Source organism: Sciurus carolinensis, chromosome 1, assembly GCF_902686445.1.
Source record: "Sciurus carolinensis chromosome 1, mSciCar1.2, whole genome shotgun sequence".
NCBI lineage: Eukaryota > Metazoa > Chordata > Mammalia > Rodentia > Sciuridae > Sciurus > Sciurus carolinensis.
In genome coordinates this window covers 196,813,013-196,836,914 of record NC_062213.1, presented here as the reverse complement: position 1 = coordinate 196,836,914, position 23,902 = coordinate 196,813,013, and the positions used below count along the sequence as shown (strand labels likewise).

General features: G+C 64.2%; 1 protein-coding gene across 3 annotated transcripts in view; it reads left to right on the top strand.

Annotated features, from left to right (window-relative positions):
• Positions 1–3,434: 3,434 nt before the first annotated feature.
• Igsf21 (immunoglobin superfamily member 21) overlaps positions 3,435–23,902 on the top strand; it is a 215,993-nt gene continuing 195,525 nt past the window's right edge. The window contains exon 1 of one of the 3 annotated variants that reach the window (XM_047561331.1): positions 3,435–3,655. In XM_047561331.1, coding sequence (XP_047417287.1) covers positions 3,496–3,655 — 160 coding nt within the window. In that variant the 5' untranslated portion in view covers positions 3,435–3,495. Of the gene's footprint in view, positions 3,656–4,060; positions 4,462–13,632; positions 13,676–23,902 lie in introns of those variants that run through there. The other 2 variants (XM_047561341.1, XM_047561351.1) reach the window with 2 other exon arrangements.

The window sequence follows — 23,902 nt, the reverse complement described above, 5'->3', positions numbered from 1 at the left end:
GCATCTCCTACCCCGAGAGCCCCAGCGCTCTGGCTCCTGGGGTCTGGGGGTTCGGAGGTGAGACATGGGTGGACTCCAGCTGAATAAAACCAAGAAACAAACGAAGAAAGCACAACCCACCGCAGGAGGCCTGGAAGCCTGAACGGGCTCGTGTGGACTGCGAGTGACCAGGAATTGAGGAACGGCCACTGGGCAGCGTTTCTCAGGTGCACTGAGCCAGGGATCCCTTTCAAGGACTTTACTGCAAACTTACAGGACAGGTGGTTGCTGGGACCTGGCTGCAGGTGTTACTTTCCTGCTTCTCTGTCCTAGCGGGGCCTCCCCTGTAAGGCCGAGGTCCTCTCAGCAACCTGAGATCCCCATGGGCCCCTGCCGGGGTCCTTCCCGGGGAAGGGGGGAGGCTCCGCTAGGACAGAGAAGCGGGAAAGCAACACCTCCAGCCAGGTCCCAGCAACCATCTGTTCCCTAAGTTTGCAGTAAAGTCCTTGAAAGAGGGTTCCCTGGTCACCTTCCTGTCCCCGGAATCAGCGCTCCTCCGCGTTAGCCACCTCGGGCAATTCTCTTCACACCTCGGAGACTCTGCTTCCTTATCTGTAGATCAGACATGAGCCACAGAGAGCTTTTATGAGGAGTAAATGCCACAGAGAGGTTGCAGGTGCTGGACTCATGAGTGTTTTCCCATCCAAATGCTGAGTTCAGGGTTGTGCGTGCCCGTGTGTGCACGTGTGCAGGCAGACCCGAGTTACGTGTGTGCATACGTTGGCCAGGGATGGTGTTTAAGAGCTCGGTTCCGAAGCTCTTTCTGGGTTCCACTCTGGCTCCATTACAGGCTGTGTGTGCTGCATGACTTCTCTGAACCTTGGATTTCTCACCTGTAAAACAGGAATTATGCCAGTGCCACTCAGAGGTGACGCTGAGGACCCAAGCGTTCCTACATGCTAAATGCTTCAACCATGCCTAGAAGAGCGGTCTCTTCACAAACACCTAACACTCGTAATAATCCTGAACCCCGCCAGCGGAGCCCCCCACCTTGGAAGGCAGATCGGGAGAGGGAAGAGGTGCCGCATCCCTCCCTTCTCCTGGAAAAAGCCAACTAGAAGTCAGAGGGCCACTTTGACCTCTAGGGAGTTCCCTGGAGTAGGGTGGGAGGAACCTGCTCTGGGTGGTAGCGCCCTCTGTTGGGACAGCCCTGCACAGCACCATGGACAGAGGGAGTGGGGGCGCCGCACACCTCTCCCTGCCCTGCTGCCCAGGGCTCCTGCTGGTCCAGTGCTCAAGAAAGGGGCATGTCCCACCTTGATCATGGGTTTGAGTGCCAGGACAGCAAAATAGAAGCCCTGCCTCCGGCAGCTGATCCATTAAGAAACAGAAGCCCAGAAAGGTTTGCTAGGCAAACGGAAAGCCCGTGGCTGCCCTGGGTGACTTTTTCTTCGGCTCAAGCACCTTGTGCCCACTGTTAGCTGAGTTAAGGGTGCTTTAGGGACACCTTTCTCTGGGGCAAAAGACAAGACCCCGGAGCTGTGTTTATGAAACAGAACTGGGGGGCTCCTCCAGGAGAGCCCTGAAAGGCTGCGGAGTTGCTACTGGTAATTATCATCTGGCCAGAGACAAGCACATGGCCGGGTCCTTCTGGGAAAACCAACTGGGCACCAGGGCAGGATGTCCCTCTCTGGTGGGCCTGGCCAGAAGGCCCAGTCCAGGCTCTCTGGAGATTCACTGCCACAGGATGCCTCCTCCCAGCACCCACCAAGGGCCAGCCTTGTGCTGGGACCTGGGACTGAAGGTGGACAAGACGTAGTGACGGACCCTCCTACATTGATTGACCCCTTCACCCACCATTCGACAAATGTTCACTGATGGCCTACTATGTGCCTTTGGCTAGGAGAGACCAATCATCTTAACAGGGGGATGTTAAAAAATAAAAAGTGGGTCATGAAGGTCTGGGGCGGCAGGAGGGTTTGCAAGGTCCCCAAAGCCCAGGTCCAATCACTGGCCTGGGAGCGCCCATCCCTCAGTTACCCGGCCTTCTTTTCTTCCCACTAGCCTCTCTCCAGATGCCATCCACAGCGGGCATCACAGGGGCAACTGCCTAGCTTCCCGCTGCTCCTGGGGGCTCTTTTCAGTGGGTATGGGCCACCTGGTGATGCTTGGAGGAGCGTCACCAAGGAGAGGGCTAGCCTCCCGCTGCTCCTGGGGGCTCTTCTCCAATGGCTGGGCTGCAGCACGCAGCCTGTCCCCTGCCTGGCTGCCGGGGGCCCACAGAGGGGCCCAGAGAGCAGGACGGTCAGGCATGGGCGCCCTTTTACCTGCAGAATCCAGACCAGCATAAAGAGCATCCCAGCTCGGTGGTCCTCCCCAGCCAGGGCGCCCCTTCCGCGGAGGGCTTAGAATGGGGCAGGCTTGTGGTTCTGCTGGCTTTTTCCTGGGCCAGAGGTGAGAAGCGGGGTGGGGGGCAAACAGGGACTGTGCCCTTTGGCATGGCTGGGTCAGACCAAAAAGAGGGTGGGCGAGAGGTGACCTGGAGCTCACCCCCGGCAGCTTGGAGAGGCGGCAACTCGGATGGGGTGGGCATGGGAGGAAGCAAAGAGCAGCTAACCAGGGGGAGAAAGAAGAAAAGGCCCACGACTCCAGTGTACAAGCCACATCCAGCCCAATCAGGCTGGGAACCAATTAGTTTGATTCAAAAAAAAAAAAAAAAAAAAAAATACCCACGTAGGGACAAACTGTAATCAAACACCTATTTATAAGGGTTTATTATGATCATTATTATTATTTTACTGAGAGGATCATTCTAAAGCCTGTCAGGTGAACGTATGCTTTCAGATCTTCATAAATGCAAATCGTGCTTCCCCCAGGGCGGGCGAGTGCATGAGCCGCAAACCAGGCTGCCTTGGGAGGCCAAGGGAGAGGCTGGGGAGGGCGAGGCAGGGAGCAGCTCGCTGCCCAGGGGCATGTTCCTGCAAGGCTGCCCAGCAGCCCCCCACAGCACCCCCTGCCCCTGCTCCCCAAGGGCTGCTGGGGGGGATTGGCTATGTGCCCACTGCCCACCTGGGTCAACAGCAACACCCTGATGCAAAGCCTGCCACCTTAAAGAGGCCGAGACCCAGCCATAGCAAGCCACAGAAAGAGCCCTGGGACCAGGAGTCAGAGCCCTGGGTTCTAAGCCCGGTTCCAGGATCTTGCCAGTCTGGCTCAGGTCCCCCCATGTTGAGATCCAGGCTCTGAGCTTCCCCAGCTCATGGTCCCTGGCTGCCCAGGGACAGATGGGGTGCTTCTCTGGTCGCCCAGGGCCCCTCAGGCCAGGCTTGTGGTGGGGCCGTCTACCTGTGGGTGGGCGTTTCCGGGAGTAAAGATCAGGCACAAGTCCCCGACCTGTGCTGCTCAGGCCTGGCAAAGAGGTGTCCGGCCTGACACAAAGGTGCCGGGAGGGAACAGCCAGTTCCTTACTCATTCCTGGCTGGACCCAAGAAATGGCTATTCCTGTGGGAAAAGGAAATGAAGGATGTTGCTCCTTTGCCTGGGACCCTGGGGGATGGGACAGTCACAGAGGAAAGCCCCTTGATCCTTCCCATCAGGGCACTGGTAGGTGGCAAGATCAGGACCCTGGAGCCACACCCTTCCTGCTCTGCTCCGCGGATGGCGTCACTCCCACGAGGTAGGCTTCCTTCTTTCCTTAGGCTGGGGGTGGGATGGGGGTGTCCCGGGGCCAGGGCCGGGTGGAGGGGCATCAGGTGAAGCGTGGCTTCTGGGGGGCGGGTGCCGGGTCACCGGGGGAGGGTCACGGAGCTCCCGGCAGAAGCAGGTGGTGATGTGTGCGTGCGCGGGAGGGAGAATTTGGGGCGGGGGGAGGGGAGAGGAGGGGGAGCGCCGCTTCTTCTCCCTGCAATAAATCGGCTTAGCGGACGAGAGCCGAACAGCCCAGAAAGGATTAAAGAAAAGTCTGTATAATACAGCGGAGAGCGCGGCGTGGGGAGGGCGGGGGCGGGGGGCGGGGAGAGGGGGAGGGACGGAGGAGGGCGCGGGGAGGGGGCGCTGCGCGGCCGGGAGAGGCGGGCGCAGGCAGGGCGGGCGCGATTCCGCTGCAAACTCCGGCGCTGCCGCCGCCGATCGGACTCCGGGCCGCGGTGGGCGCCGTGCGCGGCGAGGACCCGCAGCCTCCGCGCGCCCCGAGGACGCCGCCGGCGCGAGGGTCGCGGCGCCCCGCAGAGCCCGAGCCGAGTGGAGCCCGGCGCCCGGCGGCCCGGCCGCGGCGGCATGGGGGCGCCCCCGCGGCGCCCCGCGCTGCCCGCCACCGCCTCGGCCGGCGGCTGGAAGCAGGAGCGCGCCTGAGCCCATGGCGAAGGGACCCACCGCCGCCGCCGCCCAGCCACCGCCGCCAGCTCCCGGGCACCATGCGAGCCGCCCCGAGTCTCCGCGGCGGCGTCTGCCTGCTGCTCGCCGCGATCCTGGACCTGGCGCGCGGTGAGTGCGCGGGCGCCCGGCGGGAGCCCGGCGGGGAACGCGCGCGGGGACCCCGCCGGGGAAGGGCGCGGGCCCGGGCCACTCGGAGAGGCTGGGGGTCGGAGCATCTTTCTGGCGTGCGGGTTTGCGGAGCTGGTGGGTTTGGCGAGGGCGAGGATGTCCCTTTTGGAGTGAGCGCTGGTGGGTCCGTGCCAGCGCGCGCCTGTGTGTGTGTGTGTGTGTGTGTGTGTGTGTGTGTATGTGCGCGTATGTCTTTGTCGTGTCCATTTGTTAGGGTGTCCGGGAAGGAGCCGTGTGCGGAGAGGGTGCAGGGGTATGTAGAGATGCGTGTGTGTGATGGTGTGAGCCGGGTGTTGGAGTGTGTGGATCAGTTACATGAGGAAGGTGCAAGCCAGAGTGTGAGAGGGTTTGGAGTGTGAGCGTGTGCCAGCTTCTTGAGGGTGTGAAGTGTGTGCACTCGTGACATCGCCTGTGAGCGTGTGAAAGCATGGTGCTGTGAGGTGTGGCGTTTCACACGTGTCCCCAGTGTGCCGGTCTCTTTAGGGGTGTGTGGCAGTGGATGACTGTGTTTGTGTGCACAGGAGGCAGGGATGTGGACTTGGGCATGAGTGTGCCCATCTGGGATGTGTGGAGGTGCAGGTGCATGAGGGTCGTACTGCTTGGAGTGTGCTGTGCCACAGAGCATGGGGTTCCTGTGTGCATGGATGCTCTCTGGCTGAGAAGGGGTGAGCAGCTGTGTGTGTGTGTGTGTGTGCGCGCGCTCGTCCCACTGGTGGACTTGGTCCCAGGCTAGGCTGAGTCTACTGGAAGGAGGCTGAAGCTCCGTGGGTTGAAAGGGCCAGCCAGCTAGCTGTGGTTCCCCAGCTCCAGGGTGCAGGCTTCGGGCTGCCTCTGGCTCAGCGCCGCCTGGTGGGTCTTAAATGGTGGCAGAGCTGAACCTGGCAACCTGGCACCTTTGGAGCAATGAACAGAGAGCAGATGCCAGGGTTCTGAGCCCCAGAGGAGGGAGGTGGGACCAGCCAAGAGCTGTGGATGCCAATTTTAGAGGGTCCAGGTCCTGGAAGGTCCTGTCCTGGGTTTCCCTCTTAAGCCAAGTGGCAACCCTGCCCAGAATCCTCCCTGCCAAGTCAGGGCAGGACTCTGCTGAGGAGGTGGGGCGTGCAGTAGCGTCAAAAAGTAGCCACGGTGACCAGTAGGGCCTGGCCTCCATCCCAGCTGGGTGTTGGAGGTGGAGGGTCAGCTCTGTCCTCTGCCATATTACTTGTCCCACCGGGAAGTGCCTAGCTAGTCTCTGAAAGTGCCTGCCAGGAAGGGGTACCCCCACATAACCCCGCCCCTGCACCCCTTGGTCTTTGGGGAGTGCTGTTTCTGCGGATGGGGAAGCTGCGGAATTGGAGCCCGGAATGTGGTCCTGTTGGCAGAGAGGGGGAGGGGCTGGTGTAACCCAGAAGGAACACGCCTTGCACTTCGTCCCCTACCCTTGGAGCGAGATACTTTGTAAAGAGGATCAAAACCTCCCCCTAACTTTGGGGCGAGGGCTCCCCCCTTCGGATGCCTCTGGAGGGAAGGATTTCGTGGGGGGAGGGTCCGGGTTCCAGCGCTCAGGAAAGGGCCCTGGGCTTTGTTGAGACGCACTGGAGCCCTCACCTGGACATTGCAGGGAGCGGGGGTTGGGGGCTGGGGACCCGAGGGGAGCACCCCTTCCCTGCGCCCCTGAGTGCGCGGCAGAAAGACGCTGCAGGGGTGGGGGCGGCGGCCGATGAGAGGAGCTGGGTGGGAACCCCGGCTCCGTCAGAACCGCACCCTGCGCGCTCTCCCGGGGACCCCAGCCGTGTCCTCCCGGCCGCCGGGCTGCGGAGAGCCGACCGCCGTCCCGGCGCCTCCGCTCGCTCGCTCGCTGGCCTCTGCAGGCTGCGGGAGGCGGGGGTTCGGCGCGGGGAGGCGCGTCGGGCCGGGGAGCCAGCGCGCAGGGCGGAGAGCGCGGAGCCCGACCGCGAGCAGAAACTTTCCGAGCCGGGGCGCTGGGGGAGCTCCCAGCCGGCACCCGCTCTTCTCCGCAGAGGAGACGCGGGGGCGAGGGTGGGTCCCCCTTCCCCCTTCCAGTCTGCGGGCGCTGCCGGGCGCGGGGGCGAGAGGGTCCGCGTGAGATGCAAGAGGCGGGCTGTGCCGGAGGAGGGCGCCCTTCCTGCAAGTGGCCGCAAGCGTGCACCTGGCTGTGAGGTTTGAGGGCCACCTGCCTGGAGTGGCCTTGGAGGGGCGCCGCGTAGACTCCAGGTCCGCCATCCAGAAACGTGCTGGCCCAGTGAGGGGCGATGGCGGTCACCGCTGGGGGCGGGTCAGGCCAGGGCGCCCTTCACTGCCTGGCCCTGAGAGGTGACTCGGAGGGGGCCTTAGCAGAGGAAGGAACCCGCCCCCCTGACTCGCAGTACTGGGGGGCTGAAGTTCTCGTGCTGGGCTCCCCCCTCCCCAGGCCGGGCTCTCCAGAGGCGAATCCCTCCTTCCTCCGGTCTCCAGGAGAGCCGTGGGGTGCTATCCACTCCTCTTTCCCGGGTGAACCATGCCGGGCCACTTCTAGGAAGTCCTGCACTTGTCCCTGTGCAGTGACTCCAGAGCGATGGGGCCGGTGGGGGCGTAGGACTGGTACTTGGACTTGGCCCTTTCACCCTGTGGGACATTCTCCGTTGACAGTGTGGGTGGGCTGGCTCACTTAGGGCTCCCCCAAGGTCCCAGTCCGGGTCCCTGGGTTGGGGTGTGGCGGCTGCGCCAGCTCTCCAGGCAGCTTGGTGTCAGCAGGTGGGTGGGCTGGCAGGGTGGCTGGCAGGGCGGAGGGAGCTGCTGCAGCGGAGACTGCGGGGGCAGGGCTGGCAGGTGTGACGACTTTGTGTTTTATCTTCTCTCCACACCTTCCCCTCCCCGCTCCGAGGGGACTCTGGCATGCAGGACTTCTCTAGTCCCAGCTAGGGGACCCCGGTCCAGAGCAGGCGGCCTGACCCTGCCCCCACATGGCCAGCCCCTTCCCAAAACCCCACCCGGACCACCAGGCAGACAGGAGTTTTTCCTAAGAGGTTGAACTAACATAATTTTTTGCATTTGAAATGCGGAGAACGTTAGAAGTGGAGCGACCTCGGAGCCTCTCACTTAAGTGTTTGGCAGCGTCGTTTGCAAGCAGGAGAACCCTTTCAGAGGGAGCTGGTTCTCACCCCCGCCCCTAAAATCCAATGCCTGAGCCCGCCGGTAGGCTGGGAGGGAGTGCTGCCGGGTCGTGGGGCCGTGAGACCCACATCCAGCCGGCCTTCCACCCGCGTGGCGTTAACAATCTCCCGGCTGGCCTCCTAGCACAGAGCTGTTTGGTGTTTTTCTTTTTTCCGTCGCCCCGATTATACCGATCAGCAGCAGCTTGTCGGGGGTTCTGGCACGCTCCGTGGTCCTGGTCCTGCTCGTGGGGGCCGATCTGAGGTCCTCTTTTCACAGATTAGGAAAGCGAGACTTCAGATGTGGTAATGACAGGAACACAGGCTGCTCTTGGCTCCCTCCTGGTCTTGCCCCAGGCTCCCTCTTTCTTTCCAGTGTTCTCTCTCTTTGGCTGCAGAGAGGTCTTTGGGCAGGGTGTGTGGGCAGAAGTGGACAGAGGCCATCTAAATGAGGTCTCAGGTCGACCTGGCTGCTCTGGTGTTTTCTGAGCGTGGACCACGCACACACTTGAACCTTACACAGTCTGGCAAGCTGGGCAGAGCTGGGGGGCAGGGAGGGCCAGAGCGGAGTTTGATTGCTCAGATCTCTGGTTGGCAGCAGCCTCTGACTTCAACAGCCGAGGCCAGCCAAGAGGAGGCCACCACATTGTTAGCTGGGTGTCCTGGGACCCAGTGGATATGCATCCTGGGAGTCAGCAGCCTGGCTGACCACCTCGCCCCCTCTGCCACTCGAATTCACTTATTCATGTGCCCAGCAGATGCTGATTGTGGCCTGTGTGCCAGCCACCATGCTATGCATCGTAACGCGACCCTGACCTTGGTGGGGGCACTCACGGCGTGACAGCTCAGTGGGAAATTGATTCATCTCTTGGAGGCAGGAAGGGTACCTCAGGCCCTAAGGGAGCTAGGCATCATGCCTGAGGCACATCATTCTTGTTTTTAGTCCTTTCAAGTACTCTGAGAGGTGAAATGAACCCTAGTTTGTAGAGGAGAAAACCGAGGTTCAGAGAGGTGAAGAGACCTGTCCAAGTTCAGCCAGTGGTGAACAGCGATTCAAACCCAGGACTGCCTAGCTCCCCAGCCTGGGCTCCTTCCCTGCCTGCTTTGCCGTCTCCTGTTGAGCATAGGCCTCAGTCACTTTCTGGGCCCCATGATGGTGGCCGGTGTCCGATCCCCGTCTGAATGGTTCACGGTAACCAAACCCAAGGTGAGACAGAATTGTTTGGTATTGTCATGTTCACAGATGGGAGAGGGAGTGTCCCTGGGAGACGCTGTCATTCAAGAGAATGAATGGGTGTCTGCTTGGGCAGGGCCCATCTGAAAGAGGTGGCCGGTGAGCAGGACCCGTCTCGGAGCAGGAGAGACCGGCGTGTCCTGAAATCGAGAGACGCTCCCTTCCGTCCACCCTACCTCCTTTCCTCTCCTCCTCTTGTAAAGAATGAGCAAGGTTCAGGGATTTTGGGCAGCAGAGGAGCTGGGAGTTTCAAACCGGGTCTGAAGCAATTCGCAGAGGGGGGGTGGGATGGCAGCCCCCGCCCTGTGCGGAGGAGGCCGAGCCTTCCCTGGAGACTGCCAGCGTCGGGGACCAGGGACGGGAAACACTTGCCATCGCCTCCCGGGAGGTGTCTGTCTTCAGGATGAAGTTCCCGGGAGGGAGCAGGGCAGGGAGCCCCCACTTTACACCTGGAGTAGGTCCAGAGCCCAGGGGCCTGTGTTCACCAAGGCCCGGTCCACAGAAGGGGCCGAGGACATCCTGTGGTGGAGCAGGGGGCAGGGGGCTGGGGCAGGGAGCTGGCCACCTGCTCCTCCTTCCTGAAGCCCGGGGGCCCCTGGTCAGCCCTTGGCGTGGGGTCCCCTGGAGACTGCTCTGCTCACTTCCCGGGGCCCTTGAGGGTGGGTCCTGAGACGGAGCTGGTCATTGGGCGGAGCGCTCTCAGCCGGTCCCCGGCTCGGGGCCTGTTGCTGGCGTGAGGCGGCCATGCCAGGGAGCCTCCAGCTCGAGCCGGCAGGTCCTTGGGTCCCTGCCACCAGCCTCCTCCTGGTGTTCCCATCAATGGCTTTTTCTGGCTCGAGTTGTCAGAGTCAATTCAGCTGCTCGCATGGAAAGCACTTCGCTTGCTCCCTCGCTGGGTGTGACGACTGGGTGAGCCCCCTCTTGGTGACAACCGGAGGGAGGATGGCTGGAGGTGACCGAGCCCACCGCCTGTCCTCTGCCCTTCCCCAGAGGCCCGGGGCCCATCCACTAGAGTCTGAGACCCAGGCGGTTCCCCCTAGTGAAATGTGGGGCGTCGCCAGTCTTGCTGTGAACCCCGACACCCTTCCCGCCTGCCCCTGCTGCACTGAGGCAGGGACGCCATCTATCTCTTCTCACAGTGGGAGCACCTAGTGGGTGTGCGATTCCAGTGATGTGGGTAAACCAACTACATTTGTCCTCCCGGTTCAGAAGCGAGTGGAGAGCGAAGCTTTTTATTTAAGACTTACAGCATGTGGAATTTAGGCTGGATTCCCAAGAGAACTTCCTGGCAGCAAAGCCCTGGTCCTGGAACTACGTTCTCTCCTGAAAACTGCTAGGTAATCAAGGTGGGGGGCAGGGGCTCCTAATTCTCTGCCACCAGTAGCACTTGAGGGTCCACCTCTTACTTCTGCAGCCACCGTCCCACTTAGACCTCGCATCAGACATGAAGACAGCTGTTCTGCCCATTGATTGGGTGAGAGAAACTGAGGCTCGGAGGATGAGCCGCTGGCTGTGGGCGGTGGCTGCATGCCAACCTGGGTTTAGTGCCCTTGGGCTCACCTGCCTTGCTCCCCGGCCAGCACACTGGGGACTGGAAGGAGACGGGCCGGCTCCACGGGAGCTCACGGGCTGACCGGCGGGGCTGTGGTGGCTGCCGTGCCCACGGCTCTGCCTCCGTCCTCCCCTACCAGCCAGGCAGGCACTGTATCCCCAGTCTCCAGCGAGGACACCCCTGTGCCCTGGTCACATGGCTTGGCGAGCGGAGCCCCACAGACTTGGCTCCACCGCCTCCCGCTTCCGCCCTCCCTTGGCTCTGAGGGCGCACATCTGCCCCCAGTCAGCCTGCTCCTGCCTCCCTCCCGGCCTCCCTTCTGGCCTCCCTCCCAGCCTCTGCTGCCTACTTTCTCCTCCCCACCCCAAACCCGCTGACTCAGGTCCCCTAAGAGGGCTGGCAGGGACACGGGGGGCAATGGTCTGTTAAACCCCGCTCCGGGCTCTTGAGGGCGGGTCCTGCTCCCCAGCCCTGGCGGGGGCCTGACTGAGAACGGTCTCCCATGTTTGTTGAATGAATGAATGACGTCTCCCTTGAGCTGAAGTTCTGCCGGGACGCTGGGCAGGCATGCTCTGGTCCAGCTCTGTCCCTCTGTCCCTTCTGCACATCCAGAAGGGATGTGCACTCCCGCTGTCCTTGGGGGCTGCACCCACGGTGGTGGGAAGCCAGGCTTCCTGTTCCCTCTGGCCTCTCCTTGGGAGGGGCTGGCCCTCACTGGCGGGGCTGTGGGGGGCAGGGAGGGTGGGAGGAGCATCGGCTGGGCAGTTAACTCCTTGAATCTCTCGTGGGCACTGCCCTTTGGGAGACAAGACCCTTCAGTTTGCAGATGAGGCCTGAGACTTAGAGACCCAGCAGGACTGGCCTCAAGTCACCCTTCCGAGGGCCCCGCTGGGTCTGCCCATCTCTTCCCGACTCTGAAATCCTCCTGCTGCTGGCTTAGGACCCGCCTCTGCCACCAGGGCGATCCTGTCGGCCCAGCAGCCCTGGGAACAGGGCAGCCTGCAGGTGAGACCCCAGGGCCTGAGGGTCCTCCACCCTCGGGCTCCGTGTTCCTGGGAAAGTCCGCGCTGCCCGCATCTCTGCTTCCTCGTCCTCTAAAGAGGGAGGCGCTGTGGAGGAAGGTGTCCTACAGCCCGGGCTGGAATGGCCTCTTCCTCCTGAGCCCGGAGGGGTCAGCTGGCCGCAGAGACACTCCGAGCACTGAGTGGACTCGGTGTCTCCCTCTGCCCAGAGCTGACCACTCAGCCCTCCCCAGGACTGCTGGCCGCCAGCCGCCCCACACGGCCATTTGGGAACAGTGGAAGCTCCCTGCCAACTGGAGGACCTCGGGGTGGCAGGGGAGGTCCAGGAGGGCCTGGAGGGCTTGAAATGCTCGTGACAGTGACCCGGGCCGCGGGCAGGGCGCCCGGAGGGACGAGGTGCCGTCCAGGGTGGGGAGGCTGGAGGTGGTGGCGGAGGGATGCTGCCCTCCTGCCAGGGCCGGAGCTGGACCTCAGCAGTGGCCTGGGTGGCCGCTGCAGGGCTAGGGGCCGTGCCCGGACGGGAAGGCCAGGTTGGCTCTTCTGGGCCACGTGAAGCTGGAATTGCTTTGGCACCTCCTGAGGAGGAAGTGCCGTCTTTGGAGACGCCCACTGTGCCCTGCGTGCAGACCTGGCAAGAGGGGAGCCCAGCGCTCTGCAGGGCTGGCACGGGTGCCCGGCCAGTGCGTGTGCGCTGGTCTTGCTGAGCGGGAACTCAGGCGTGGGCGCTGGGGTCCCTGCAGGCTGGGCCCCGGGCACTGCCGCCCCAGGGGTAAACTCGACCCTCCCGTCGCTTTCAGCCTCGGTGTCTCCATCGGCACGCTGGCTCCTCACGGTGGCCTGCGGGAGGCTCCTCGGATGACCGTGGTCCCCTCGCCCGCGCCAGCACATAGCAGGTGCTTGCAGCACCACGTGGTGGCTCCTCCCTGCCACGTTTTACGGAGGGACACAGAGCGGATCCCCACTGAGGGCGCCGAAGAGCCTTCAGAACCCACAGCTTTGGCCTCCCGGGGTCGGAGGCGGAAGGAGCCGGAAATCACCTCGCCCTCCTCCCCGTGCCAGTCAGGCCCCTGCTGGCCTCTGGGCTGCGTCCCCTTCCGCCCCATTTCACAGCCGCAAACACTGAGATCCGAGAGGGAAAGTTCTCCCTTGTGCGCGCAGCACAGAGGAGGATGTGGGGGCAGGTCTCCCGGAGCCCTGGCGTCCTCTCCCGGGCCCTGCCAGGGGGACAGTCTCTTCAGAGCCTGCAGAGGGAGTGCTGGGTCTCTGGGGCAGGGTGGGGGCGCCTCCCGCCTGGTCAGTCGCAGGAGCAGCCGGGGGTCTCCAGGCGCCAGGAGCTGGTTCCTCTGCCCGCTGCCCCTTTGCCCTCTGGTTCCTCTGCCTGCAGACACTGGGGGCCCCTCGGTCGTTGGCCAGCGGTCGTGGGTGCTGGCCTCTCTCCAGCGCCGCCTCTTCCTCCCTCCCCCGAGAGCCCCGGAGGGAGGGAGGCGTCCATCAGAGCCGCCCTGGCACCTGGGGGGAGGCCAGCTGGGCGAGAGGGGCAGCGGCAGCGTCCACAGCGCCTCACCCGCCAGGCGGTTTTGTCATGTGGGAATTCAGGCCCCACAATAGCCCGAGGCCAGGTGTCTGGCCCCAGGGAAGAGGTGACCAGCCTCCCATTGTCAGCAGGCACCTGAAGTCCGGCAGGGCGGAAGGAGGCGCTGGGGCCGCAGCGGAGGCCACTCACAAAGGCCTCTTTGTTCCCTTCTGCAGCAGGAAAGTGGGTCGGAGCTCAGCCGAGAGGGAAGGCCTGGCGCCGCCAGGGGCGCGGAGAGGCCGGGAGCAGAGGCCCTGGCTCCGGGGCTTCCCGTCCTGGGAGGGACGCCCTGCCTGCCGCTGCCTCTCCTCTTTCTCACTTTGTGCCACAAGTATCTCCTGGGCGCTTCCTGGGGCCAGTCCTGCCGGCTTCCAGAAACGCAGAGGCGAGTGGCTGGGCGGGCCGTGTCCTCCAGGGGCGTCCTGTCTAGGGCTGCAGCTGCTCCGTCGGTGGCCGCGTGTGACTATTGACGTTTACATTAAAACTCGGTAAAGTCTCTCCGCTCCGGGCTAATGGAGTTCAATAAAATCTAGTTCCTCGGTCACACTAGACACTGCCCAAGGGCTCCAGAGCCACCTGTGGCCGTGCTGCCCCATGGGATGGGCAGCTGGGACATGTCCACCTCTGCGCAAAGTTCCACAGGTAATGGGGTCTCGGGCACTTCCTCCAGCCGCGGGCTAGCCCAGGGCATCACCCAGAGGGAGTCTTGAGTTTCTCTTTTAGATGGTCCTGGTGGCAGGGGACAGGCTCGGGCTGCGGCTACTAGGCCTTTAGCCCCCTTTCCAACGGAGAGACCCTGGGTCCAGGCGGCCGGCCTCGCCCACGTGGGAGGAGGAGGCTCTTTCCTGCAACTGTTCTGTTTTGGGCGTAATTATCCTTCCAGTCGCCCTCTGTTTAAGACAAGCGATGTTGGTTAGCCATTTGGGGCTGTGATTTAAATTCTCTCTTTTTTCTTTAAAAAACAGCTTTATTTAAGTAAATAATGAGTCAAGTTAGAGAAAAAACCGTTAAGTACCAAGCCGAGCAGGTGGCCCTACCATCCAGCTGGTCTGTGAAGGTGGCGGGCGTGAGCCTTGGGCACAGCTGGGCAGAGGGGCTTCCGAGGCAGGCCGGGAGCAGCTTGGGAATGTTCTGCGACCTCGGGACCAGTTAGTACCCTCCCCGGGTCAGCCTCCAGCAGAGAGGCCAGGCTCGCCACGGGCCTGGGCTCGCGGGAGCAGGGAGCCTGTGGCCTGGTGGAGTCGCGGAGGGAGGGCCTGCGACAGCATGGTGGCCTCAGCAGGGACTCCGGGTCCACTCCCGGGGACCCTGGAGGGAGCTGGAGGAGAAAGCACCCCAGCTGCATGCGTCACTCGCTGGTGCCACCCATTGACCAAACCCCACTGGGGTCCATCCAGATTGACAGACAGCACATCGCGGGGAGCCCGGGGACCGCAAACTGGGGCAGCCCTGGTCCAGCTGCGGGAACCCGTCGCCGTCCGTGAAGCCCCGGCTTCCCCGTTTGTAAGGGGGGCTGTGCTCTGTGCCCGCCAGAGCCGCTGTGGCCTTGGTGAGCTGGGAGTCCTGGTGCCGGGACGGCGGCCCCGAGATCCATAGGGCCCCTCGGGCTGAGGCCAGTCCCGGGTGCTGGGCCACGTTTTTCCTGGGTGCTTCTGAGTCTGGGGCTTCAGGAAGGGTGGAACCGGCTCCCTTGGGGAGCGTGAACCCCAAAGGGCATCGTTGGGGACGCTGTGGTCTGCACGGGGGACGCGCCGGCACCCTGCGCTGCTGGTAGTGACCTTGGTGGCCTTCTGCTCCCGCCTCTCCCTGGCCCCGCTGGCTGATGGATGGCTGCACCCCAGGGCACACGGACGCCTCCCTCACGAGCCTATTTTCCACCCTATTTCCCACGGAGATGTTCTTTCTCCTCAGATCCATTTAGGTCATCTGGCCCGTCCCCACTGGCTCTTCCCACGGACAGCCGGATCCACATCCGTCTCCAGTGGACTCGGGCTCCCTCCTCCCGTGTGGAAAAGCAGGTGCTCTCCAGCCTCCAGCTGCTCCCAGGAGAGGCTTCTCCCCGCTTGCTGGTGGGGAGGAGGGAGGAGCCCGGTGAGCAGAGAGCACTTTGGACCGCCGGCTCTTCATCCATCACCACTCGGGGAGCAGGCTTCTCGGTGGGGAGCAGCTGGAGTCTGAGGAGTAGCGGGCTTCTAAGTGGCCGTAAACACTCCTCGGGAAAATGTCCCCCAACAGCTCCCCGGGCTCCCGGCGTCTGAGCTGACGGAGGCGGCTCTCCTCTTGACCCTCCATTTTCCCTTGTCTGGTCCCCCTTTTCCATCTACCTGATGGTTCAAATTGACTTTGATGAGGACTAATTTTGCCAGTTGAAATTCATGAGTCGCTGCTCTGCAGAAATCGCCGTGACAAATACCAGTGGCCGTTTCTTCCCCGGCTCATTCTCTGGAGTGCTCTGGGGAGGCAGAGTGCCCGCCCCTCCCAGCGTGCCATCTGCCACGCCACCCGCCCTGCCGTTGGCCCTGCCTCCAGGCGGCCCTGTGGCCGTGACCCGAGGAGGGCGCGTGCTCCCTGGGGGTCAGGGATTCCCGGGGACAAGTGGGGTTTGCCGTGCTGTTTTATCTCAGGTCCTATTAAAGTGACCGCGCCCCTGGCTTGTAAGAAGCTTCCCCCCCACCCAGAGCCCCTCGTGAAACACGGGTGAGGTGGGGACGGGCTGGGAGCCGCGGCCGGCCTGCTTCCTGTGGCCCCTCTGAGCAGCCGTCACTCTCTCACTCCTCGGGGCCTTGGGGCCGTGCTGGGGACCAGCGTGGACGATGGGCACCGTGACGTGGGGCGCGCAGCATTACCTTCAGGCCCAGCCTGTCCACCTGGAATTCTGGCCTTTGAGACGAAGCGTCTGGCGGGTGGGACGCTGGGTAAAGAGCGGCCCTGGCGGTGACAAGGGACCCTCTGGCAGCCATGCTCCCCTTGAGACAGACCCGTCCGTCATTCAGCAGCGCCTGCTCTGGGCCCCACCTGCGCTCAGGTTGGGGACGGGGTAAAGGAGGCCCGGGCCTGTCCTCCAGGTGTTGGCCGTTTCCGCAGGTCAGTCACAGCGCCATGTCGTGATGTGCAGAGCGAGAGCTGCCGCATCCTGGGGGTGCAGGAGGGTGACGGCCTCCTGGGCTGCTGCGGTGTGCCGGAGGGGGCAGGCTGACGGGGTCTTGAGGGGTGCATAGGAGTTTGCCAGGGGGAAGGGCGTGCGGGCTTCTCGGAGGGGGCGGCTGTCGGGCCTGGGCGCTGCGGGTCCTGCCGGCGGCTGAAGGAGGGGCCTGTCGCAGGGGCGACGCCAGGTGCCTGACAGCACAAGCGGCGGCTTCCCGGCTGGGCCCCAGGTCCCCGCACCGCACCGCACGGACCCTGCTGCACCGCCAGGCAGGCCGCTCCCGCGAAGGCCTCCGTGCAGACAGGAAGCGGAGGAGGCTCGCCTCCCGGCGGCCCTCCTGGAAAGGCGCCCTGCAGCCGGGGCCGCATCTGGGGACCTGAAGTCCAGGCTGAGCCCCCTCGCCTCCCTGTCCTCTCCTGGAGAGTGGACCCAAGAGCGGGCTGGCCGGGCCCGGCACTGTGACAGCCAGGCCTGGGTGAACTCACTCTTTATGTCTGCTCAGCCCCCAGGAGGTGTATGTGGCCAGTATCCCCATTTTGTAGAAAACACTGCAGCCCAGAGAGGTTAAGCCACTCTCTCAGGGTGGCACAGCTAGTGAGTGGCCCTGCTGAGTTTTGAAGCCGTTTGACCTGTGTTCTGGGCCCTTTGCCCTCCTGCTTCTCCACCAGCAACCCCTTCCAGCCTGACCTTTTGTGACCTCCCAGCCTGACCCTATGTGGCTCTCATGGGCTCTGGGCCCTGGGACCGCTTGACTGGGCTGCTGTGGAGGGCCACAGACCTGGCCCCTCCCGGCCGCGGCAGTCAGTGGGCGGCGGCTCCCTCTGCTCTGTTGTTCTGACCTCGTTATTATTATTGTTTCTTTCCCACACGCTGCTAAAAGCTTCCTGCAGAGAGCGCACAGCCCAGCTCTTTAAAATTTAAAGGGCTTTGCTTAAACAGCGCTCCTTCCCTCGGAAGGGAGACGCAGAGGCGCGTGCGGTGGTTAAGTTTAGTGTGGCGAGTGAGTCTGAGCTCGGAAGGTGTGCAGGTGCCCAGGGAGGCTCGGCTCACGGCAGTGGTCCCGGGTGAGGGCCCTCGAGGGGCACATCTGTAGCCAGTCTGGAACCCCAGAAAGCAGGGCCTCAGAGGGACGGCACTGTCCAGTGTTCTGGGAAGAAGAGGAGGGCGGATGCCTGCTGAGGGGACCTGGTGGGGACACACAAACCTGTACCGGAAGTCTTGCCCCTCTATGCTCCAAGATTCCCCAGGGCCTTTGCACATGCTGTTTTCCCTGCTAAAGCCCAGTCCACCCGTGGGGAAGCCGACTCTGTCCTCTTCATGGTCCAGTTCTCACCCGAGAAATCACGTCATCCATTCATGCAGTAAATACTTCCTGTGCACCCCTGTGTTTGCCACACCGGTTGGAACTGGTCCTCCTGCCCTGGCCCCTGCACAGGTCCCGGTGCGCTAGGCATCTGTAGGCATCTGGGGAGTTGGCGGGCGGTGGGGTTGAGAGCGAGGCTGTGCCTCCAGGAGCCCATGGCCTCAGAGGCAGCTCTGTGTGTGGTGCTGGGCGAAGGCGGCCTCTCCTCCCACGAGCCACATCCGCCCCCAGAGGCGTCCTGAGCTCCATGTGTCCGTCCATCCGTCCGTCCATCCACTAGACAGGTGTTCATTGACACCTGCCTCGTTCCAGGTGGGGTGCTGGATGTGCAGGGAGGGGTCGAGGATCCAGGTGCCCCCGAGCTGCCCCTGGCCTGTGGAACTGGAGAGCCCAGAGGGGTGGGAGGCAGCAGGGCCGCAGGGAACGGGGCGAGGGGGCTGGCGGTCAGGGAGGCCCTGGTGGCTGCACCGTGTGCCGGCCTTGGGCTGCAGGCACGGTGAGAAACGCCTCTGACTGCAGAGGAGTCTGGGTGGAGAGGCCAGGCGGTGTCTGTGAGGGTGAGGAGAGGCCCAGCGTGAGGGAGGACGCCAGCCGGGTCCTGAGCCAGGGCCTGGGCCTGGAAGGTGGCACGGCGTGCTGGCCTGCGGTTTCCAAACGGTGTGCCTTGGAACCCCAGTTTCAAATGGGGGTGCCTCAGACCCCCTTGGGGGGTGAGGATGTGGGTCCTCTCCCCAGGTCGAGCCCAGAGCTGTGCCTGCCTGTTGAGTGGATGGGGGCCGGGTCTCCGCCACCGAGCCGCACGCCAGGCCCTGCTGCCCACCTCAGGCGGAGTTGAGGCAGCCGCGGAAGGATGGGAACGGAGCCGCTGGGGCGCGGGCAGGTCTCCGCCTTCGGGGCCGGAGGGCCTGGGCCTTTCTGTTTAGGGTCCACCCTCCTCCCCTGCATGTGAGAAGATGGACCCACAGGGGCCAGTGAGTTGTCCCAGGTCCCCAGCAGGAGGGGCCTCTCAATTCTGCCTCCTGGACTGGGAGGAGGCCCACCCTGGGCTGGAGGCCAGGCCTCTGCTGGGGAGGATCCCGACCGCTCTCGGGCGGCCCCGGCCCAGGACGCCCTCTCCGCCCCTCCGCACTGCTGGCGGCAGGTCTGTCCCACCCTCGGGGGAGCCCTGAATTAAAGGAGCTATTTTACGAGCCACGCTTCGTTATGTTTTATTAAAAGTGCCCACGGTGGCTCCGCCGCACAGCTGCCGGCCGGCCTGCGCCCTCCCACTCGGAGTGGGCCCCGCCTGCCAAGCGAGGCCAGAGGACCCGCAGGGCGAAGTTCACGCGCCCCAACCCTCTGGGTCCTGCGGCTGCCCCTGAAGGGGGTCCGCTCAGAGAGGCTGAGCGCTGAGACCCGAGTCACACAGCACTACAGCTGACCCTCGCTCCCTCTGAGCTCCCCGTGGGCTCTGTGCAAATCCAGGGCCCGGCCAGCGTCCCCTCCTGGCTGGTCCCGTTCTGTCCCCCGTGTCCTCAGGGAGGAGTGGCCTTGCCTCAGCTGCTGGTCCAGCGCGGAAGCCGCCCTCCCCTTCCCTGGCTGGAAGACGCCATCTTGGGGTGCAGGGGAGACGGGTGCAGCCCACCTGGGCTGAGGGCGGCTGAGTCACCTTCCAGGAGTGTCATCTCATCGTGGGTGAGGCCGGCAACCTCCCTGGCCTCGGTTTCCGCCTGAGGGCCGGGGGTGGTGAGCACGTGGACCCCTCATCAGGGCGCAGCCCCCGGTGGCCCCGGGGCTCCTCGGCTCCTCCAGCAACAGAGACAGTGGCCCAGCGACGCGAGGCCCTGCCCGTCGTGCCAGGTGGCCCACCGTCAGTGGGAGGTGTGGAGACTGGTCACTGCTGGTCGGCGGCTGCTGGTCTGGGGGCAGGGCGCTTTGCGGTGGTCCCCGCTGTGGCCGCGTGGCTGGTGGTGCTGGGTGGGGCGGGAGCGAGCCGTGGAGAGCCGGCCAGCTCTGGACGTGGCCCAGCTGTGGGGAGGTGAGGCTGGCCTCTGGGAGCGAGGGCCCTGGGGCTGGGCGGCTTCTCTGGATGGAGGCCAATCAAGGAAGCTTCTCAGAAGAGGCGCTCCAGAGCTGAGGAGGGAGAAGAAAAGGAGCAGGAGGGTCAGGCTCAGCCCCAGCGTTGAGTCCCGGCCAGGGTGCCCGAGTGCCACCAAGTCCTCCTGATGGTCCTTCCTGGGTCCTGCCCGTGCCTGGGGCTCTGCCGCCTGCCGTTCCCAGGTGCCCGTGGTGACGGTAGGGCCGGAGGCCTGTTCTGGACTCTATGGGGGTCCCCGCCAGAGCTCTCTCCGTGTTGCCGATGAGGAGACCGAGGCTCAGGGTGCACCCACAGCCGGCTCGGGAGGAGCCGAGCTCTCGGACTCTGACTCGCTTCTGACTTGGTGGCCGGCGAGCTGGTCCACTGCGGGACCCTCCTCTCCTCCTGGCCCACCTGGGCTGGGCTGGGCGAGCCGGCGGGTGGCAGGGAGCCCGGGAGTCCTGAGGCCGTGGGCGCTGGCCGGCGACCGGCAGAAAGGTATTAATTAGCAGGGACTCCCTGGCAGGCGGGAGACGGATGGAGATGAAGGTGGCGGCCTGCACATCCGTTTCGTAGCGGCTGAGAAGCGACAGTAAATCAGGGCTCGGAATCGAGGCTGGGCCGGGAGATATGTTCTCATCTTATTAGCGGCCGAGCTGCCCGGCGACGCGGGCCTGGGTCAGGAAGGAGCCCGGAGAGCCCTGCTCGGCCCAGCCGGAGGCCGCTGGCTGGAGGGGCGGGAGGCCGGGAAGGAGTCCTGGGCCAGCAGAGGGGCGCTGGTCCCCGGGGCTCTCGGCCTCAGATTCAGCCCTACTGTGTGCCCCTGGGTCGTCCCTGTGAATGGGGGGCTGACCCTGCACTGCTCTCCGGGGCAGGGCCGAGGCAGAGGCCGAGAAGCAGGGTGGCGGGTGGACGCGGGAGGGGACGGGTGTGACCGGGACCGTCTCTCAGAGGCTCCGGGCACCTGGTACGCTCTCGGGGGCCTGGCTTCACGCCGGGTAGCCTGGGATGGTGGCACCTACCTGTCCCCAAGCCCAGAGGGCGCGTGGCTGGAGTGGAGCCAGCCCTGAGGTGGGACCGGAAGGAGGCCAGGAGGCCTGAGGCCTCCGCGCCCCTGACCTCGGGCCTCCGGGCCTCCAGCCGTGAACCAGAGCCTCTTTGCTTCCTAAGTGACCCGGTTGGTGGCACCTTGTTGTAGCAAGGACACCAAGACGGTGGGATCCGGCCCAGCAGGGGAGACCCCAGCGGCCGGGCCCTGACCCATCTCGGAGGCCTGAGACCCACGTCCCTCCGCGCCCTTTCCCCTCCCAGAAGCGGCAGGAAGCCCCGGGCGCCCCAGGCCGAGCGTGGCTCCTCCTCCCAGGTCAGCTGTCCACCCCGGGCCAGGAACGGCCACGGCGGGAGACTGGGGGAGGGACGTGGCGGGAGCCCAGAGTCCTCAGGCTGCGTCGCGAGCCGCCCTCCTGCCCACCGCGGCCGACTGCCCTGGCTGTCCCCCGGGTCTCCCGGGGCTTCTCTGTCCAGGACACTCAGGGTCTCCTGCATGCCCTGCCGCCCTCTCAGCAGTGCCCACGTGAGCCCAGTCTTCCAGGTGGGGGGACGAGGGACGGGGGAAAGCGGCGTCCCCTGCCCACAGGGCCCCGGGGCTCAGTCCCAGGCCCAGCGCAGCCCTTCCCTGGGTGCACCCTGGGGCCTGTCCACGTCTGGCTGCCCAGCGTGGCCACCCTACTCGGAGGGCTGAGCCAGCCCGGGATTCGGCTCTGACAGCCCGGACGGCCCTCAGCTGTGCAGCCTCAGCTGGCCGCAGGGCGTCCCAGAGGTCCCTGGCTCCGTCCACTCACCGGGCCTGAGAGCCCCAGGGTCTCCAGGTCCCCACCGTCTCTTCCTGGGAGGAGAGGGGGTTCCCTGTGGACTGGGAGCCCCATGCAGGAGGATGGCCCTGTTGGGAAGCAGCCCGCGGGGCCTCTAGTCCCTGCCTAGGAAGGAGGTTTCGTGTTATCTCCTCCCATGTCTTAGAAATACGAGCCACACTGGTGACCAGCGAACCCAGAGGTGGACGAAGACGGTGGCCCTCCTGTTCCAGCTGATGCCCTGGCCTGTGGCCCCAGTCAGCCGTGCATTGTCCTATCGAGTGAAAGATAATGAATGGTTGGGGGACTCAGGTTCAAATCCCCACCTACCACCTACCCGCTGTGTGACCCCAGGGGAGTTACTTCGCCTCTCTGAGCCTATTTTCTCATCCATAAATGGGAAAACTGCCAGAGGTAGTTGTTATAAAGTCAAACGATAGGATTCTACCGCTGCTTTCGCGTATAGCACGGTGCTTCAAGCTGATTCCGACACTCTGGGGGTGAGGCTGCTGTGACAAACGGGCCCCAGACTCACTGGGTGACGGCTCCCTGCCTCAGGCTGGCTTTGCGGGCAGTGGGCTTTCCTCCCTGTGGGGCGCAGTGGTCCTGCCTCTGTCTCTGGGGGCCCATCGCCCCTCTTTCCAGCCAGCGGAAGAGGAAAGGGAAAGTCAAGGAGTGTCTCCCACTTTCTCTCTGTTTTTTCCCGTAAACGTACACTTTCATGTCAACTATACTATTTAACATTTTTCAAATGGAGAGAAATTCTCAGACAGAAAACCGCTGCGTCCTTTCTTAATTTTTTAACTCGTTCTGGCCGTGCGTGACTAGTGTGCGTGTGCGGTTGATGAGTCACAGGCAGATGGACTTCGAGCTCGTTCTTCTGGTCTACATGTTGCGGCCACACGTGTGCAGGTCACAGCGTGCGTTCACTCTGCTGTCCTTCCCGCCCGTCCCCTCCCTCCTCCTAATCCGAAGTGACCCTGCTCTTCCCCAGCACCTGCCCCTTGTGAACCAGCCTCCGCGTGTCAGGGGACCCCTCGGCCTTTGGTCCTCTCCGCCCGTGATTCTCCGGCTCCATCCACGCACGACAGTGGGCCTGCGGTCACCGGGCCGTCCACGCACACGAGGTAGCAGTGTAACGCGGTCAGCCTCGCTTCCTGCTTCCTGAGAGCAGTGTCCTGTGCCTGCTGTCCCGGGGCATCACCCTGGCCACAGCCGCTGGGGAAGCTGGGAGGTGGGCGGGCCCTGGGGTGAGCAGGTGGCGGTGGTCCGAGTCTGGACGGAGGCGGCCCCGGGCGGAGTCCGGTGGCGGGAGGTTTCTCGAGCCCTTTCCCTGCTGCCTGGCCGGCTCCGTGACTTTGCCAAGACGGCGTCCCTGTTTCTCCTGGTCCCTGGCCGGTCCATTTCTGTCACTCCAGTGCTGGGCGTGGTGCTTGGCTTGGAGTCTGTGCTCTCCCAGTGCCGGGTGGACGGTGGACCGTGGGTGAAGCAGTGGTTCCCGAGCCGGCCCTGCTGATCTGGGCCTCAGGGAGGGTGTCCGCTGCCCTGGGATCATGGTCAGCCCTGTGGCCGCCTCCTTGACCAGGAGAAGCCCCGCCACGGAGCAGGCGGCCTGGCCAGCGGCAGGGCGTCGTGACTGCTGGACGGAGGCCTCGGAGAAGGTCCGTGTTTCGGGCGGAGCCAGGGCGGCCGCATCTGCAGCAGAGGGTTGCCTGCGATGACCCGCGTGCCCCCTCCCGGCTGGGGAAAGACGCGGCCGGGCCCGTGCGCGGGTCCTGACCCAGGCGGCCCCTCGGGCTGTTGGGAAGGAGTGGGCGCCCGCACCCTGGGCTGGAGGCCTCCTGGGCACAGGTGGGTGGCTCCGAGCTGCGGTGTGACTGGCGTCCCCGAGTCACCCGGGGGCCAGTGGTGCCCTCTCCCGGGTGGCCTCTGGCCTGGGGCAGGGAGGCCGCTGGGCAGGCGGGTGGGGTGAGGCCCGTCCCAGGGTTGCCAGGCGCGCGTGAGCTTGGCGTTCAGTTCTCAGCCTAGATGGAGTCGTAGGCGCCCCCCCCTCGAGATGCAGAGCGCTTTTTTGGAGCAATTAAGGAAAAGCATAAATCAGTCCGGGTTTAAAAGCTCGGGCTGACTCCGTGGCTAAAATTAGCGGCTCCAGAGAGGCGGAGGGCGGAGGGGGCGGGAGGCTGGGGTTGGCTTCAGGACAGCCGCTCTCCACTGCCACCGGAGCCAGGCCTGGCCCGAGCCCCCGCCTGCCCTGGGGCGTCCAGAGGGGGAGCCGCCCATCTCCCCTCCGACCAGCTGGCTCTTGCTGGCCCAGTCCCTCCTGCTTTGGCCCCTCTGGCCCCTCTGAGGTGGAAGAGAGGGGTTTGCAGAGAACCCCACCTTCCCCACACTCCTGCTGTGTGGCCTCAGGCAAGTCACTGCCTGTCTCTGAGCCCCCAAGTGCTGCATCAAACCC